The 19,688-nt window shown below is 40.3% G+C and overlaps 1 protein-coding gene across 1 annotated transcript in view; it reads left to right on the top strand.

Annotated features, from left to right (window-relative positions):
- The first annotated feature begins 7,591 nt into the window (after positions 1-7,591).
- ntm (neurotrimin) overlaps positions 7,592-19,688 on the top strand; it is a 388,934-nt gene continuing 376,837 nt past the window's right edge. Inside the window, exon 1 of the mRNA XM_058627119.1 lies at positions 7,592-7,819. Coding sequence (XP_058483102.1) covers positions 7,759-7,819 — 61 coding nt within the window. The 5' untranslated portion in view covers positions 7,592-7,758. The remainder of the gene's footprint in view (positions 7,820-19,688) is intronic.

Raw genomic sequence — 19,688 nt, 5'->3', positions numbered from 1 at the left:
TTTGGAATCTGACAATTTTTACATTGTATGAGATTTTATATATAAACAAGGAGCTATGTATATTTAGAAAAAATGTCTTGCAGTTTTGCAGCAACACTTAAAAACATGCGATCCAATCGTAACCATCCGTATATCAGTACAAAGCACTTATGATTTTTTATGAAGTTATGTGATTTTACAGTTATTATTTATACTTTTCTTTACACAGAATGCTGCTTTAAATTAAACATGATGCTCATCTTAAAACGATTAATTGTTTATTATTTATTTATTTTATTTTAAAAAAAAAATTGTAATCGATTAATCTGAAGATTATTTTCTCGATAATTAAGAAAATAATCGCTTGGTTCATAAAATGATGTCAGAAAATGTTCATCATTGTTTCTCAAACCTAGAAAGGATGATGTGAACAAATGTCTTGTTTAGTCCAAAAACCAAAAACTATTGTTTTATGTTATATGGAGCAAAGAAACCACATTTAAGAAGCTGAAAAATCAGAAAACTTGTTTCAACTCAACACTCAAACCGATGAATCAATTGTCAACATAGTTGACGATTAATTTAGTAATCGATTAATAATCACGTAATTGTTTCAGCAGTAATAAATATGTAAAATATCAATCAATATTTGTGAGTAAATTTGAACACACACTTGTGACATTAGTGACCTTTTTGGGTGCAATTTCTCTATATATGCACTTAAAACACGTATAAATAAGTAACATATGACCGCGGAGGCTTGAAAGTCGACTGTCGCACGTTATTTTGCCTGGGCTTTTTGTTAAAGCTGTAGGACGGGCTACACGGTGACACTGCCGGATGAGTTATGCCTGCCCATCATCAGGTACATAAATAAAAACACTAGCAATTTGCAAACAGCTTGTTCGATATTTGCTCAGTGTTCCTTGATGTTCCAGCAACTTTCATTTCCCTTCAGTGCTTTTGTCTGCGCTGCTCTCGTCTGCTTGTCACTGCGCTTGAATGATTGGCCAGACAGGACTGAAAATATTAAATGTAGTAAATAATGCTGGGGAAACTTCCCAGACACAATAGATGTAGAATAAACATGCCGTGCATACCTACCTTGACAAAAACAACCTAATACATTTTTTTTTTTTATATATATATATATATACATACATCGGCAACAAATAACCTCCCCGACAGAATTAAGTCACAAGTAAAGAGCCCGCGGGGAGAAGACGCACACACAGGCAGCGACAGCAGAAGTAAGTGAGTGATAAATAGACCATCACTGCAGTGACACACAGTGTCATCCAGAGATATGTCTGTCACACAAGATGAATTAGATAAAATGCTTTGGGAAGACACTCAGACGCGCAGACAACCGGTACAGTTACAGTGTGTTTTACACGGTCAGTTTCAGAAGTGTTCAGTGCAAATTTCACGTTGGAAGTCGCCCACATTTAATTATTCAAACATTAAATTCTGATACATTTATTTTACAAGTATAAATAAATAAATCCAATCAAATTATGCTACTGTTCTCTGGAGCCACCCTTTATTTATTTGCAGCCACCCTTCTTAATCGAACCCTAGTTCATTTGCTCGGGACGTACGGTGGTCAGACGAAAATATATCACATAACTGCTTGTTATGTGATATATTATGCACCCACAAGAACAACAAAGTTTTAAAACTAATGAGCTCCATGTTTGCTCTTATGTGGCGGAAACAGAAGTTGCCCTGCGTTAACCAGTAGATGAGCGCGTTATCTTTTTCATTGTTTGTTTTCTTGTCTTCTCTTTCAGTAACTCTTGATGCAGCGTCACCTCAGACGAGGAGGGGAACACGTCATTCAAAAGGTTAGTTTCGTTTCGCCGAGTCTAGCGGACCATTTGGTGCGAAAACTACCGTAAAAGATCGAAATCTCATACCAGGAGAGGCACTGAGTGAATCTACACACAGTTACAACACATCTGCACATTGAATCTGACTTAAAAACAACATAATTTGGTATAATTTTGAATAGAAATGACATACATTTATTTGCATATAGTCTGGTGGAAGTGAGATCCATCATAAGTGGATCAGTCTACGTGTGTTAAGTAAATAAATCCATCTCTTGATGACGTTTCAGTTCGTGTAAGATTCTGCAACATTCTCTACTCTGAGCCCAACACAGTCTGGTTTCCATAACTTCAGAGGACATTACATTGACTTTAAATGTAGTAATTTACATTATGGAGAATTGCTTTTTGTCACCATAAGGGAGACATACACACGTTAGTGTGGACTGACTTTTCTTGACTTGTGGAATGAGATAAATCCGAAATAAAGGCACAGTAAGGGTTTTTGTATTGTCATGGCGTTTGAGGCTCCGGTGCCTCATTAAGACATATTTTTAGACAAAGAATATGACTGTTTCTTTCTTTCTGGAAAGAAAGAAACAGTCGTTTATTCCACAGGTTGTAACTTTTCTATTATGCTCAGCTGCTATTTCCTCACATATATAGTGTGAGCAAAGGGAATTCTCCACATTTGCTGTCACGTATGACTTGTGATGAGATGAATGTTTTTTAGAAGATCTGAAACTGCTTTCTAGATTTATTCTGCTGACAACACGATGCACCAGCAGGTGACTAAAGCTAAAACAAACAAACTGTTTTGTGCCTTTTTAAGCGCCTTTTTTTATGTGATGAATTAAACTCCTGCTGTTGTTAAAGTGTCACAGGGAAATAACATGCTAATTCCCTGTAACTGACTTCATTCGTCGGCATTTGTCAGATTGTGTCTTGTGTGAACTGTTTCCACTGCGGAAAATACAATTTTATCCATGAATTTATGGATGAGTTTTTTTTATATATCTCTCTCCTCCACTGCTGTCAGGAAAAGTTTTACTTTAAATTTACATCTTGGAATTCAGCAAAAAAAACAAAACACAAAGGGGTCTTGAATGAAGAATATATCATCTTCTTTTTTTTTTTTTTTTCTGGTGATAGTGATCATGTTGTGACAATCACATGCAGACTCCATTCAATCACCTTTAGTGAAATTTTACAGTGGTGAAGACATGCTACAGTGAAGTGAAGTGACATGCCGAGTTTTTATTTATGCCATTTTGACATTTTTAAATCATTGTTTTGTTACTTAACCCTTTGTGCTCGCGTGCACGGATCTGTGCCGCAGACAACTCCTTATATGGACTTCCTCTGGGTGAGTGTTTATAGTGTTTATATCTTCAGGCTTCTCACAGGCTGTGTTTTTTCTTCTTATGTGTTGTTGAATCAAAGTTAGGATAAACATTATTTTGCATGTATAATATACAGAGGCTATGTGCAAAACATTTTGTTTAACGATTTAACATAGTAATGGAAAAAAGCAATTATTATGATTCATAATGTGTGCGTGTGTCTCATTAGCACGTCTTATGACATTTCCAACAACCTGTCGTAAACACGTCGAATCTAAGCGGCTCAAAACAACTGTATTTTCCAACTATGTCTACAGATGGAATGTACATATAATACAATAATATTTAAACAGTACTAGTATGATCGATTCTGTCGAGTATTTTCTCACTTAATCATTTGGTCTGTAAAATGTCAGAAAATGGAGAAACATATTGATCCGTGTTTATCAAACGTGGAAATGATGATCTCAAATGTCTTGTTTTGTCCACAAACGAAAATGATTCAGTTTGAATGATTTCTTTGTTTATATGGAGCAAAGAAACCAGAAAATATTCACATTTAAGAAGCTAAAACGATCAGAAATCTTGTTTTCGTGGACAAAAAAACCCTCAAACCATCAAAATAGTTGACGTTTCATTTAGTAATCGATTAATAATGGATTATTCGAGTAATTGTTTCAGCCCTATTGACAACCAAACAAACAAAAATCCATATCCCCTCATGAAATGGAAACACATCAAGACAAAGAAGCAAGGATTCGTATTAGATGAAATAAATATTGCAAAAAACTAACTGTTCATGTAAATCCTTTAATTTTTTAAACTGCAAATGAAATTGACCTGTGCAAAATAAGGATGTGGGCAAGCTAATGAAGTCATTGATTGTGTCACAGTTTGTTCATGAAGCAATCAAGGACATCAGCTGTGTGTGTGTCTTTCAAGGTTGTGAGTTCCTCATTCACTTGAGTGCAGCGCCAAAGTGGGACTAATAGCTTTGATATCACCTCTGCCAAGGAGCCTCTGTTTTCAGTGCCGTCTGCTTTTGTCATGAGGGAGAAGGAGAGGAAAAAAAAACTAAACAAAAACTGAACGGATTTTCTTAGCAAAGGCAGAAAGGACCTATTAACTTTAAGAGCAGATCTTAACAGGTGGATAAAGGACTTTTTTTTTTAAATCTCGCTTCCCTTAATGTTGCAAGATGAGGCAATCCACACCTATCAAGAAAATAATACATAGTTTAACGTTAGCAGTAGCACCTTGTGGTTTCTAGTTGATTTTTCTTAAATGTAATTTCCAAAGGAATTGCTTTAACATTGATGTGTATTGATTGCATTATTCCTCACTGTTTCTAAGGGGCCGTCCACGCGGGTTCAGGTAAATACGCATACTTTTTTTTTGCCGGAGAGGTGTTACGTCCACACAGGGACCTGAAAGGGTATTTTTTGAAAACAGCACCCAGGGTTAGGGTTAGCCGGCGTAGACAGCGAATACGCTACTTTAGGAAAACGATGACATCACATTCCCAGCTCTCTCTTGCGCTGTCATGTGTTTGGAGATTGTTTGACCAGTGTTACAGTGCTGGCATTTGTACTAGAGTCGTTTCAGGGGGTTCCATGTGGACGGAGATACTTCCTGAATCGATGCCGTCTTTACGGGGATATTTTTGAAAACGAATGTTTTTTGCCGTTACTGTGTAGCTGTGCCCTAAATCTGTTTTTGTAGATCTTAAGAATCTATCAGTGTAAGTGCCTCAGCTATCACAGATTGACCTTGTCCTCAAACATCAACATGCATCATCTCCTCTCCCCTGAGTCCCTAATAAATGTGTGGTGAAGTAGTCTAATATTTGGTCTGAAACACTTAACTGCTCGGCTCATCCCTGATCTTCCAACGCCTCCCTCATTAGCCACTCTGCATCTACTGGAGTGTGACAAAAAAAAGAAGTAGAAAGTTTTAATCTTTTTGAAAAGTTTGTTAAATTGCAACTTGGTCCTGACTTTCCACAAAGATAAATATTGTGTATGATATGTCCTATGTAATTATCTTTAAATGGTGTGGATAATTAGCAGGCAGATTTCAGTTTAATGGCCTATATTAACAACTGTAAAGTCTGATCCAAATAGCCTCTGTGTAAGTGAGATAAATGCAGAAAAAAAAGTGTGTCCACTCTTCACTGTTAGGAACATGAAAATATAAAACCAGCCCAGTCGAGGCAACACAGGAAACTGTCTAGGGCACCAAGCTTAGAGGGGCCCCCCAAGATTGCCACTCAACAGATTTTAGCCGCTGAACAAGTCTGACCAATTAAAATTGACACCAGAGTGTCTTTATCTCACGCCCCTGCACCAAACTCCATACAGACAATCAGCATTTCTAGCTCGCAGGGACACAAAAGCCGCTGGGCTACTGATGTCCCGTTTGGTCCATTTGTGTGGATTGGATCAAGCTGAACAAAAGATTTCAAACACCAAATTCACACAAGATAACACATTTGGATTTACAGAGGAAGGCAGCAGTGGATTAACAACTCCTTGTGTACCCTTATGTGAAATCAATGAATTTCTTTGAGCACTTGGGTGTGTGGAGGGGAGCAGTTTACCACTGGACTTCAGTTCAGCCAGGAGAAAGCGAGATAGTGGCTAATATATTCTTAAGATATCGTGGACTTTAAGCGGGCATAGATTATATTTGATGATTCTGTGGTTGAGTGGCTAAAATCTCTTTCCCTTCTGTCCCCGCTGACAGCCGTGTTATCAGCCTGTTATCAAGCCGCATGGATCACAGAAATGGCGGCGCGCTCGGTTGAGTCAGGCCTACATGCACACTGCTACATTTTTATTTGGAAACACATGGATGGAAATGCCTGTTGTCGACATAATCCTGGTGTTTTTAAAATCCCCGAAATGGAAACGCTTAAAACTACTGCTGGCTTGGTTTTAGTTTTTATACTCCCGGATTAAGTTTTAATACAAATGATTACCCACGTTTAATTCCTAATCGTTTTTAATGAGCCACAACTTGACTATCATCTTACAAGAAAAAGCTCATTTAACAGTGGTGTGCAGATTCAGTAGCACCTAGTTGGTAATTTTCACTATTGTCATTTTTCATTACGAGTACTCTCTGAAACTGGTTGTACTTTTCCATTATACAGTTTTAGCACTACTACTTGGTTTGGCATCAGGCGTGTCGTTTTCCATTACTTCGTACTTCTGTCATCGCACGGCTGCACCGAAACTGCCGCGGCGTTGTTTTCATACGTGCCACAAACACACAAACTAGTGACGAGCAAAGAAGTTCTTCTCGGTGTACTGAATCATTAGAATCAGTTTATTAAAAGAGATTAGTTCAGTACTCCCTGCATGACTGGAGCAGACAGAGCTAAATGTTTGGATGCATATCAACTGTGTTTGAGGTGGGCGTTGTATCTGTCTATAAGCTTGTGCATATTAAATCAGTTTCCAGTGGAACTTTGCGTCACAGAAAACAAACGGCAAACAGGGAGATGGATGGTGAGGTGGATTGCGCTGTGGTTTTGCATGTTTTCGTACCTGCAGTACGCGTTCATCGTGATTCAGATTAAATGGAGCAGGGCGCTTGTCTTGTGTTTGCAGTGTTGTCCGAAAAAAGACGCCACCGCTGTGTGATTTCCGGCAAACAGTACCAGTAGTTTATACATCTCTTTCTAATTCTAAGTCCAACGAAGCATATACATACAGGAGTAATCAGACTATGAATCACATTATCCATGTATGTTAGTCTGACTGGAAGGCCTTAGCGAATATACGTGTATATTTTGATTTTGTGGTTCTTTTTTGTTTGCTCAATTTGTAAAGTGTTGCTTCAGTGAAAAGTTTGGTTATTGACACAAATCCAATTCCGTACGAAACTACTTATCGTCTTAGTCCGACTAATATCTGACTTTTAAAATGCATGTAAACACACTGAGTGTCTTTTGCGGCAGCGCCTCATGCGACCATACTTCAGAAAACTCTGAACTATCCCTTTAATGGACCCTGCCTTCAGTACAAATTTATCTCCGCTAATAATAACTGCAGAAAAATCTTGAAATATAGTTTATTGCGGTCCTGCATCACACAGGAGCCTCTCCTCATCTCTTTGCTCGCATTTCATGTCTCCTTTAAAGACAAACAGCCCGTGGTTTAAGTGAGTTAAATGAGCTGGTTTCCATCATAGCTGCACTGTGTCGTTAGGAGAAGTGGCTGCTGACAGCTCCGCTGCAAAGTCCCCTACATCCAACTAGAGCAGCACATGAAAGCAGCGAATGCATCCTTTCACATTAAAAGCGAGCTGCAGCTCCGTGAACGCAGCACCTTTTACTCCGCAAAGCTCTCACCGGAGGTTTACGCGCGCCTCGCTGCGCGCTTTGGCTGCGCGCCGCGCTGCCAATCGGCTCCCGGTTGAAGGAGGGACTTTGAGGAGCGCTGCTGCTGCGTTGGTGGATGCTGCTGTACACAGTCAGTTAGAGAGCAGGACAGGGGCACTTGAAGAAAAAGCACTTTTCGGGATTTCTCAGAGACTATTTTTTTCCTCCCCTTTGCACCCAGACAAGAGCAGAGCGCAGAGAAAGAACCTCGATCACCATGAAGAATCCTGTGTACTGGGCTGTGCTGGGCGGGATGATCGTCCTGCTGATGGAGCAAGGTAAGTCATATGGTTTTTATTTTCCCCTCATCCACTTGTTATCGCTGTCATGTGTATGTGTGTGTGTGTTTTGGATGTGTTGGTGAAGTGGCTCCAGCATATGCCACGGGGAATCAAAACATGTCACAGCTCGAACTTGCTATGTAAAGCCGGCAGCTTAAATTAAGCGATTAGTGGAGTGCAGTTGAGCTGTCCTGGTGCCAGTGGCATGATTCTAAGTATCAGACAGCGTGTGTGTGAGTGTGTTTTTGTTGCAGCAGTTATTTAAGGCTGCAGCTTTTCTCTCTTATGTGAAACTTTAAAATCCGTGAAGGATTCGCAGCAGTGTCAGGAGCGAGCTGTGCCAGAAAAAAACAAACCAGAAAATAGACTGGCTTTGTTTTTAACTGTGTCTCTGTGGGCTTTAGGCTTTCATGCACCTGCACGCACTGTGTGCAGTTGTCCGTTTTTTTTCTTTCTTTCTTTCTTCCTTTTCTTGCGCCCGTGGCTCTTGCTGCCCAGCCATGGATCATCCAGACGCGCGGTAAATCTCCCGGACGGGAGGTCCTTGCTGCAAAGTTGATTAAGCATTAAGTTCTTAATCCATATTGACTGCGCGCTCAGGTCATCCAAGTTAAGCCATGTATTCTCCAGGCAGACAGGCGGGCAGGCAGGAGTTTGTGCACCGCTGCTGGTGCATGATGGAGAGAGGGCGCACGCAGCGAAGCGGCTCATCAGACCTTGTTTACACCTCGCATTCAAAAAAAAAAACCTCCAATAAGACGATTCTTGTGGCTCCATGTGGGTGCGCATCAAAACAATTAAAACCACTTACTATATAAAAAAGAGAGGCATACTTATCAGCTTAAATCGACCTTATGTGTTATTGCCTATTTTCTTTTCTCCCTGTGGTAATGCACAGTCAAGGGCTGTGGACAAATATAAGGGCAAACAAATGGAAGTCACACTTTGAGACGACCATTTCCACATCTGTCATATCGCAATTGCAATAATGCATTAATTATTCAGCCTAAGATGAGAGAGGATTTGAGCAGGGCTCTAAAAACCAATCAATAATTAATAAATTGAAAACGAAAGTAATCAAAAAAAACAATTTTAGATTGTGATTATATTTGTATTACATACATACATACATACATACACATATATATATATATGTGAAAGATAAGTGAAAGATATTCTGTGATTTCAGCTTGATAAATGTGAATATGTCCCAGTTTCCTCTGTCATCTATCACTGTAAACTCAATATCTTAGGTTTGTAGATGAAACAAACTATTTGAGGTCACCTGGAAAATGATTATTCATCATTGTCTGACATTTTATGGACCAAGGTGATCAACAGATTATTCACACACTCATCTTCTATAGCTTTATCCTCCATGGGCGTCACTGGTATACCAATCCCAGCTGACGTAGGGTGAAAGGTGGGATCGGTCACACCCCGGACAGGCCGCCAGTCCATCACAAGGCCAAACACATAGAGATAAAGCCACAGTGTGTGTGTGTGTGGCTCCAGTAAAATAGAGCGGCCAAAAGAGTCTTGCATAACAAGCTCATATTTAAAAGCTCAAACTTACAGATTCTACTCCTGATAATTGATTTGTTTTTCTGTTAAATAAGTGTCTCTCAAACCTGGCGCTCTTGAAGCAACACCGTTACCGCCAACGTTAAAATTCAGTGGCGTAAATAGGCCGAGCAAAGTCAGCAATGGATGACATCCTCCTCCTCCTCTTCCTCACACATACTTCACACACTGGTAGTGAAATTAGATGAAGATGGATTGAGAGATTAGGTCAAAACTCCTCAGCTCCACTCCGATTGCATACAGTAGAACAGTATGTCTGGTACCACCAGAGGAACCTCACGTGCCACTGGTGGTACACGCACCTCAGTTTGAGAACTATGTATTCATCAGTGCTGTACTGAAAGAGCTGCCACATAGAAAACTGCTTAAGCAGAAAACTATAAAAAAAAAAAAAACAGGCTGACGCTTTTCATACTAATTTTGTTCTTGACATGTGCCGGTGGTTAGACACGAGCGAAAAAAGTCGAGTGCCTCGTTCTGTGTGGCGGAGCGGACCACGGAGTGACTTTGTTTTAACCCCACTTCATTCAACACGTCCTGTCACTGTCGTACTACATTATATCATTATTTATGTCGCAAAGTAATTGTGACTTTGCAGGCATGAAGTGTCATTTGGAAAAAACAAAACAAAACAAAACAAAACAAGCAAAACAACAATCTCTTCTTACCTGGCAACACTCCCACTTCGTTTTTTTTTTCATAATCAGAGATGTGTCAGATTAAATAAGATTATATAGCGATGGACACGGATAAGGAAAGAAGCACATACTGTGAGTTTAGCAAAATAACAGAATCATTGACATAGATTAAACTCGGTGGTTTGACAGGTGTCTGGATGCATTCAATCATTCATCAAATCCCATTCATTTTTTTTTTTTTTTTTAAACTACAAGTAGTTATTGAATTCACTCCAATGAAATTTGCAAATGTCACACAGAGGTCACATGTTTTAAGAATGTAGATAAGATACAAAACTAAGGACGACACGGGGGAAAATGCAGCAGCCTTCTCTGTGAGGAGGTCAGATGTTAGAGCTCTGGCCTTTGAGCGCGTTAATGATGGAATTACGTTAACTTTTGATGTATGGTTTCCATGCCACTGGCCTTATAATGCGGGAAGAAGAGGTGACAGCAATATTTGGTTGACCTCTCTGGCTGAGGTTTGGTTTTTAAGCCCCCTTCGTGTGATGTTGCACCTGCAGCCTAACCCACCAATGATCTCCTGTAGTTCACATTACAGATGCATCACTTTAGCAAAGTGAGGGATTTGAAAGGGCTGAAGTGTCCTCCAATGCTCTTAAAAGTGACCTATATTCTACTTTTCTATTTGGTTTTTCAATAAAAGAGAGACGTAAAGTTAAACGCTTTTGACATGTAAATCATTTCCTATTGAGTATTTATCAATGAGTTCTCTTTCATTACCAAAGTGACAAGTCCTTTGAATCGTTATGGATTTATCTGTGAAGTATATGGTGTCGTGAGCTTTACAAAAAAGCTGTTTCTTCGATAAGAAGCAGCTCCTCATCGTCTGATTACATAATAATGGGAATGAATACGGCTTGTACATGACTGTACTATACAAATGTGTATATGTAGAGGAGCGTGCAGGTCAGAGGCAGACAGCAGGAGCAGAGGAAAACAATCTGGAGCAATTGACAGAGACAGTAAAAATGGCCCGGGTTGTAGCACTCTGATAGTTGGCTGGCTTAGAGAGTGTGGAGCTGCTGTGGCAGGAAGCAGTATGTGTCTAGAATTGTGATCAACAGTCAACACTAGTAAGTGCATTCTTTCTCGCATCTGTCGGGGATGAACTGTAGCCCAAGTTTGCTGTGGGACTGCATCAGAGGTGGGAGGGAGGCTTTGTCTGAAATGAAAATCAGTTCAGTTTTACTTTGATGTTCTCTCTATCTATCTGTTTGTCTGTCTATCTATCTGTCTATCTCTCTCTTCATGTACTTTAAGGCTCTTTTGGCTTTTTCAAATCAGTCTCGAATCCATAAGAATCTGAATCAGAATCTCTCATTTTAAGCCTCCGGAATCGCAGTTTTGCTGGCGCCATGTTGACGTTTTATTTTTGCAACAGGAGGTTCACACCTGCATCCAAGCTCCCATTGGGCGATATCAGCTGTCAGTCAAACTGGTGTCCTCTCATAATGTGCTGTACAATGTTGTCACACATAGTATCGGCTCAGCTCGCTTGGAACCTTTGAATAACCGCGCCGTGCCGTGCCGAGGCGAGGCGAGCAGCCAATAGAGACAACCATTCACTCTCACCCTTGCACCTACGGTCAATTTAAAGTGTCCAATTTCTCTAATCCCCAAATCTATGTTTTTGGACTTTGGGAGGAAACTGGAGAACCCGGAGAACCCGGAGAAAACCCCCACACACATGGAGAGAACATACAAACTCCGTGTTCTGATGGGGTCGCAAACCCGGGTAAAAGGGGAACATAATTTGCAAAATTGACATCTTGTGTTATTGACGAAGACCTAACTCCTCAGGACAGTGTTGTAAATCACCTAAGAAGTAGACTCATTTTCCCACAGACTTCGATTCAACAAGTTCATTCGCATCCAGCTGACTCGCCCCCCCCTGCTGGCTAATCAATATATTCTCACCTCTTCAGTGACTTCACTGAGGAACCTGGAAGATTTTGAAGCCCTAGGTCACGGACACTTTACTCTGCTCCAACAAAGAAGCATGTCTTGCTTTTCTGCCACCGTGTGTTGAGCAGTAAAACATTGACATCTGTAGGTGTTACTGTAGGGGTTTTAGCTTGAAGTAAAACTATGAAAATAAATAAATTAATAATTTGCCCCCGAGGTTGAGCTGTTGATCGTAGTATATCAGCCAAGCAGCAGACCATAGTTCTAAGACCAGGTTGTTCCTGTGTGTTAACACCATAACACGGCATGTTTTAATCCTATTATGAGGACATGCTGATTTAATGCTGTGACATAAGGGTGGAAAAGAAACATCCTAGCCCTAACTAAGTGCCTTTTTGTAGACAGACATGCAAATAAGAAACAATAATATTGGTTCATTAACCTGAGCAGAGAAAAACAAGTGATCCAAGGGAACAAACTACAGCAGTGGATGTAGAAAATGTTCTTTTCCAGGAGAAGGGAAGTACAGCAGTTCTTCCAGAAGTATTAACCCAGCTCAAGATAAATGCTGGTAATGAGGCAGCCTCGTCGTCTAAGCAGGCTGCCCCCCCCCCCCCCTGCTCTGTATGTGGCTTGGACAAGACATTGTTGGCTTTGTTGCCAGGATGTAGCACAAACTCTTGAGATTTTTCCCTTTTCTTTTGGCTGAGATGCTCACGGGTGCGGGTATTGTGCCCTTGTCCTTCCTCCACCAGTCTCACTCAGCCAAAGACGAGAATTATGGCTGGCTATATCGAAATTTGGAGCAACAGCTGTTCTCAGGGTGAGTGGCTGAGAGAGCAGAGATGGATGGGGAGGTGGTAAGGGAGCCGTGGTGTGTGCTCGTTGTATGCAGCCTTTTGTTGAAGACATTGAGATCATTGTTGATGGGTAGAGTCTGTTCTCCTCTTATCACAGGGATACAGCTATTCAGTGGGGATCTGTAGGCAAAAGAGGCAGAGCTGCTGCTGCTGCTGCTGCTGCTGCTGGAAAAGAATGTCCATGTTTGTGTCTCCACAAAAAGTCATGCTGCAGAGTATGTGGGGGCAGATCAGGCACATGACTGATAATTCGGGGCGGTATCACCATCTGTGTACAGTGGTTTGATATTAAAATGTTATAAATGAAGGCCAGGTAACAATATAGTGGATGGCACTAAAGCCAGAGGCTTTAGTTCACCCTCACACACACACACACATATACGCTGTACATTAAGACGCATTGATGTCTCTTTTTAAACATGAAACAGTGGGATGCACTCTCCCTGAACCTTCCTGTACTCCACACAGTGATTCACTACTCGGTGATTCACTACACTTCCCAGAATGACCCCCTGAGACTGGCACGGACCGGTGGCATTAAGCTGCAGTAAACCCATCGCCGGATGGTCAGTGAAGATATACTGTACGTCTGAATGAATAAGAGTAGCGAGTCATTGTTAAATAAATTGTAATTATTTAAATGCAGTGCAGGATGTTTTCAGGGCCTCAGTCAAGGTTCCTTCAACTTTCCAAGTTCATGTCAGCTGCGTTTTTCTGTCCAAACCTACCTGACTCGAGCCTGATGATTGATAATAATATAGAATAGAACTTTATTATCCACCAAGGTCGAAATTTGCCTTTGTCTTGTCAACTTAAGATCATGCAGGAAGTCATTAAAACAACACAGTTAAAATAAGATAATCGTGCTTACTGACACATGTGGGGGTAAATGACCCTCAGATATACATTATATGGAAAACATACAGTGTATGGCACTACACCAGACCCAGCCAGTGTAACTGAACCCATCTCGATTGCAATTTATTTCAAAACATTTCTGCAACTCTGTCTGGATCTGTCCGTTCCCATATGGCTCCTGAAGGTCTCACCTCAGGTTGCCACCTGATTCCACATTGATGATGTCACAAGGACTGTAGTAGACCTCAGCAGACTGTAATCTCTCTCTAGACTTACTGAACACGTGACTGTGAATTTATAGAGCCAATAAATTTGTTGTTCAATTCACAGAACAGATATACTGTATACTGTGAATACTTATACTTAATATACTTTATGTATATATATATAAAAAGGATATTAAAGGATATTCTCCTTTATCCGTGCGTGTAGTCACATTCTTTAATTTTAATTATTTCTTGCAGCCCATGAATATTCTGCTCCGTTCGAAACATTCCTCAGTCTGTTGGTGAGCAAGGCCAGGTGAACAAATGGCACAGCTTGTGTCACCGAACCGATGGATTCCCTTGTACAGCTTAGGTTTCATCGTGTATCAAATGTAGATTTTATTATAAAGACTCATTGATTTGTGTCAGTGAATATATCAAAACTGCAATAAGGCTGTTTAATAATGATTTAATATGCTATTTAGTCTGAACATGAAGATACATGGACCAAACGATTACTCGATTAATCGTGAAAATAATCGTTGGTTGCTTGTGCCAATCCAAGCTAACATAGGCTGCTAACCAATCGGTATAATATATATGCTTTTAGCTCAAATGGAGCGTTCGCACCATGTTGTTCTCCCTGTTACTAATGTTTTTCTTTTTTTGTCTTACGAAGTGCAGCTAAATTTCAGCAACATAAGTAACTCCACGTCATGACAGACACAGTTACCTCCTGTGGACCTCTGTGGAATCACGGGTCTGTAAAGTACGATTCCGGCCTAATAGAAGGGGTAAATTAAAACCATATTTCCCGAGAGACTGATTCAAATTTTTTACAGCTGTTGTTCCAAGGCTGAGTTAAGAGTTTGGAACTTGTTTTTCAATTAAACTTATTGGTGCTTCAATTCACAATGTAATATTAAGGAAATTAGACACATCATGAGATAATGAGAGCCTATAAATGTGGATTGTTATGGCACAGATGTGAAATTGCCACTTTGCCTGCTCCATGGAAACAACGCAAGGCACTATTTGTTTCCCGAGCAGGCAAACTGCAAATTGGAGGTAATTGTTATCCAGTTGCCTTTTTCGTTCCTGTGGAGGAAGTAATCGGTGCGTCACGTTCTATTTCTGTTTTTCAGTATTGTGCTGTGTTTTTTTTTTGTTATCTTTGTGTTCCAAATGAGTCAGTTCTTACTCGTACATAGTTGTGCGCAGAAAGTCTAATGGAAGCCGGATTGATTCATATGTACTTAGTTTGGGTCACCGATCGATACGCAGTGCTGTAGTTTTTGTTGAAGGATTTGAGGACTGAGGCTGCATTGTGTGAGACATTGATAATTGAAGGAAAACAACAGGTCCTTGGGGATGAAGAGTGAAGCATACTCCCTGAATATAATTAACTGTGTGCTGGAAATTTAGATTCAAATTTTTCATTTTTGTGTGAATGTGTCACGGGCAGAAATTGCCTCTCCCTCATATTTTTGTCTTTATTTTTCAAACAGTGACTGATAGGGGAAAATGCTGAATAAAGCCCTTACTTTTGCACCTGCCTTCAGTCGGATTCCCTGGATGTGCAGCGTCATCACGCAGCAGCGGTAGCCACACTCGTACTAAAGTAAATGCTGAGGCTTATTGGAAAGCTTTTCCTTCCCCCGTGTAGTTTGCCAAGTGAAAATGGTCACGTGACCCCCGGTGGCCACAAGGGACCTTGCCAGCGAGGGTTGATTAATAAGCAGCGGGTATAGTGACTTCAGACTGTGTCCATTCACCAGGTTGCCATGTCTGAGGAATGTGGGCTCCCTTAAAGCACTTTACACATGAGTATCTCTCTCTCGAAGCAGCGTCGCAGAAACACTGCTACATGTACTCGTGTGTGTGTTTGTGTGTGTGTCCTCAGGGGCCAGGGAATGTCAAACGCCGTTCAGCAGATTTCGACTTTGTATGAGTTTCAAACTCGTGTGCTGTTTGACTTTTGACACGAACGAACAACTGAAAGAAAACTGCTGAGAGGCAAATGATCCATGTTGCCAGGCATTACACTTGTTAGTACAGTGTGTTATTTTTGGTTGATTTATTTTATTAACTATTTTAAATGACTTTTTTTTTATCTCGAGAGGTTTTACTCCAGCGATACGTGCATTTTTCATGAGGTCTTTGTCTTTATACAGTGAGCGAAGGGTAAATTAATCCTGCAGGATGCACTGGGACAGTGTGTTCGTGCAGACAGACTGTTTTGGTGAGGACTTGCATGAAAACAATTTTTTACTGTGCCTGTTATGTGATGCATCCGCGGAATAAAGATGTGATAAAGATCTGAATGTGTATTTTTGTCAACGACAACAGTCGTTAACAGTCGAGTAGTACCTCCTCAATGTGGGCGGAGTCATCATAGCACGACTGCATGTAACTGTCGTGACTGCCATGACGTTACAGTTAAAGGGCGGTTTCACCCATTTTTTTGCACTTCAATTCACATTCTATTAGAGTCGGATTCAATTTGACCAGTTTTTTTATTTATTTATTTGATCTTTTACTCAAAATATGACAGAAACACAATTAAAACCAGTGTAGGGCCTTTATTTTATTTGAAGGAAGTGACTTGATGTGGACTTTTTGTCCATTTTATTTATTTTGTTCGATCCCAACTTCCTCTGTTGTTGTTGGAAGGAGACTTGTATCTCAGGATTCCCTGTCTGATGATCCAGTAACACATTTATCTCTGGAAATTAGTAAAAAAAAATTTTTTTTCAGTCACCGACTTTCAGCAGTGCTGTCACTAAATACTCCACTGTTAAAATAATAATAATAATAATAATCATTTACAAGCCTCAGTAACACACATTCACCTTGCAGGTGGTTCTCTTCATTCAAGACTTTCAACTGCAAATAAAAAAAAGCACTTTTAATACTTACTTTCTGTTTCACCTTGTCACATTTACAAATCTCCGCTTCTTCCTTTCACCTTGTTGTTTCAGCCCATGAAATAAAGCAACTGCAGAGAAAAAAAAATCTGCTTTCTCTTCAACTGGTATGCGTTTTTGAGGTGTGTTCGTATAGATGCTGATTAATAATAACAATCTGAGTGAATGGAGATAATGACACGTGCTGAAACAACACTTTCTTGAGCATTAAACCAAAGGTGTGCAGTATAAATCATGAAGGCGATCCCCGACACGAACTCTGTGATGAAAAGCTTTCTTTCTTAACTGCGGTGACCTTGCTGTGAAATGGGAAAATCCATTGTCTGCATCATAATCAGCTTACCTGTAGTTCTTGCGGGGAGAATGTGTAATGGCTTCCTTCTGTGTGCACTCAACTATCACCTCCCCTGCTCGCACTGCTGATACAATCAACCTGTTCCCGCTGCTATTCTTTATCCACTTGATTGTAGAGACTTTCCAGCCTTTCAGGAGCATTTATAGTGCTTGAGGAACTGCTCTAAATCTTCCATTGTTCGCTTTATCTGACTTGAGATCTCAAGGGAACGAAACAGATATTGAATGTAGGTGTGCAGGAGGTAGATATTCACATCAATCACGTGCCGTCACCTGCCCAGATGCTTGACGTCAACACCGCAACAAGGCCACACCACTGGAGACGGGCTCTTTCCCTCATGCAGTAATAGCTGGGTGGCGCACGTCACAGTTGGAGACTTGTTGTGCTCCGAGGCCACTTAGCGAATGTCGTGGTATGGCTGCAGTTTCGGAGCAGATGGCTGAGCGAGTGGTAAGCAAGCAAATAGTCTGTGGAATAATCAGTGCGCAATTACAGGGGGCTTGACTGGGCATTTGTGTGAGGCACGAGAGATAATATTTCAATTAGTGCCTTCATTGATTGGGCGGCAAGTCCCTCGACTCAAGCCAAGTGTTAATGGGAAACCTGTGAGCCTCTCGAGAGCAGGAATCCTCGGTGAAGACATAGATGTCTATTTTCTCCTCCTGGAAAAAAAAACCGTTGTAGTTGAGTTGTAAACTTTGAGCAGCTCTGGGACTGTGAGCAGCTGATTATTCCCTCATCATACTTTTATTTTTTTTTTTGTCGACTGTGTGGCATAGTGTGTAAAAACTATGGATGACTTTATTTTAAGGAGCTCCTCATACTTGTTCTGATCCTACATTCTATTCCATATATGTATATACAGTATATATGTATATATATGTGTGTGTATATATGTGTATATATGTATGTATATGTATATATATATATATATACATATATATGTATATGCATATGTATATATACATATATATATATATATATACACACATATATGTATGTATGTATATATATATATATATATATGTATGTATAAAGACATGCTGCCTGCATACTGTCTAACGTTTATATCACAATAACTGTAGTGAACTGACGGACGCGGAAACCAAAATAACCCCAATGTGTGTCTCAGAGGAAGACATCCGACAAACAATACCAACATTATTCCACGTTTTTCGCTGGAAGAGAGGACAGAGAGTGTGTGTGCTGATGTTATCGGAGTCACTCCTGTAACCTTGTGATTGATGAATGCAAAGTTAATAGATCAATATAGCTGATACAACCTAAGAAAAAAAAAAAAAAGGACCTACAGGCTTCCCCCTCACAAAACGCTGATGAGAGACAGACAGAGAGAGCAGTTAGGAGCCCTAGTAAGATCTCTATTGCCTTTTGTGCATGGCTTTTTAGGTCCATGTCATGTTTAATCAGTGTGTTCCATGTATAGATGTTTCAGTATTGGAAAAGCTGTATATAGAGACTATAGGGATAGGAAGACTAGAAGATAATATCTTGGTAAACCCTCTGGGTAGTGCTTTCAGACTAATACGACCAGGATCCTACCTCAATGAATGGGTTAAGAGCCATAATTTTACTGGTAATGGTGCTATTAAACAGTAATTTCCTATAAAGTTATCCTATAAAGAAAAAACTACTTAAAAAGTTCAAGAACTGTATAAAAATAAGCCTTTTCACCATGCATTCTTCCTAAAGTGCATGCAAACTTTATGTGGCTTATTCTAAACATGGGATGCCTTCAACTCTGGCCTCTCTTCTGTCTGATCGGCTTTGGCTCCTCCCACAAACAGCTTATTATACGCTTGATATCCAGCTTGTGCAAAAACAACAACATACTGTATATCCCCTGGTTTTGGTCATAAAGCGGATGATTGGCTTCCGGGAATAAGCAGACTTTTTGCAAAACGACATAAGTGACCTCTTCCGTGGCAAAAACAGACGAGCTTACGCACCCAACTATCTGAGGAAATGTTGCGTTCTGGTGTGATGTGCTTGTGAGTCGGCAGTCGTGTCGCTTTTCCTCGCAGTCGCATCATCATCAGCAGCAGCTGCCTTAAGATGAACCCTGATGTCATTTAAAAGGCTATTTAGAGACAATGTGCAGCTTCTGTTTTTTGGGCTCCTGGTGGTAAAGCGTCATAAATGGCCGACAGCAGGTTTTAACGCACTTGAATGTGCTGCAAGTTCTCAAAATTGAATCTGCCTAATTACTTTGACCTAAGTTTGTAAAAAAAAAATATCCACAGACACTTTTTTTCTTTTTTTTTTTGAATGTGAGGTAGCAAAAATGGATTTTCTGTCCCACATGCTACCGGCTGCCGTCTGAAGCTGTGTTCAACAATTTCTAATTATCGCAGAGGAAAGCGTTTCTTGGAAAATAGCGTTTGAATTTGCGGTGGGAAACAAACGGAGAAAAAGTTTCACGACTTCGTTTATAACCCGCGTCCCCAGCAAA

Source organism: Solea solea, chromosome 4, assembly GCF_958295425.1.
Source record: "Solea solea chromosome 4, fSolSol10.1, whole genome shotgun sequence".
Taxonomy (NCBI): domain Eukaryota; kingdom Metazoa; phylum Chordata; class Actinopteri; order Pleuronectiformes; family Soleidae; genus Solea; species Solea solea.
This window is presented reverse-complemented; position numbering and strand designations above follow the sequence as displayed.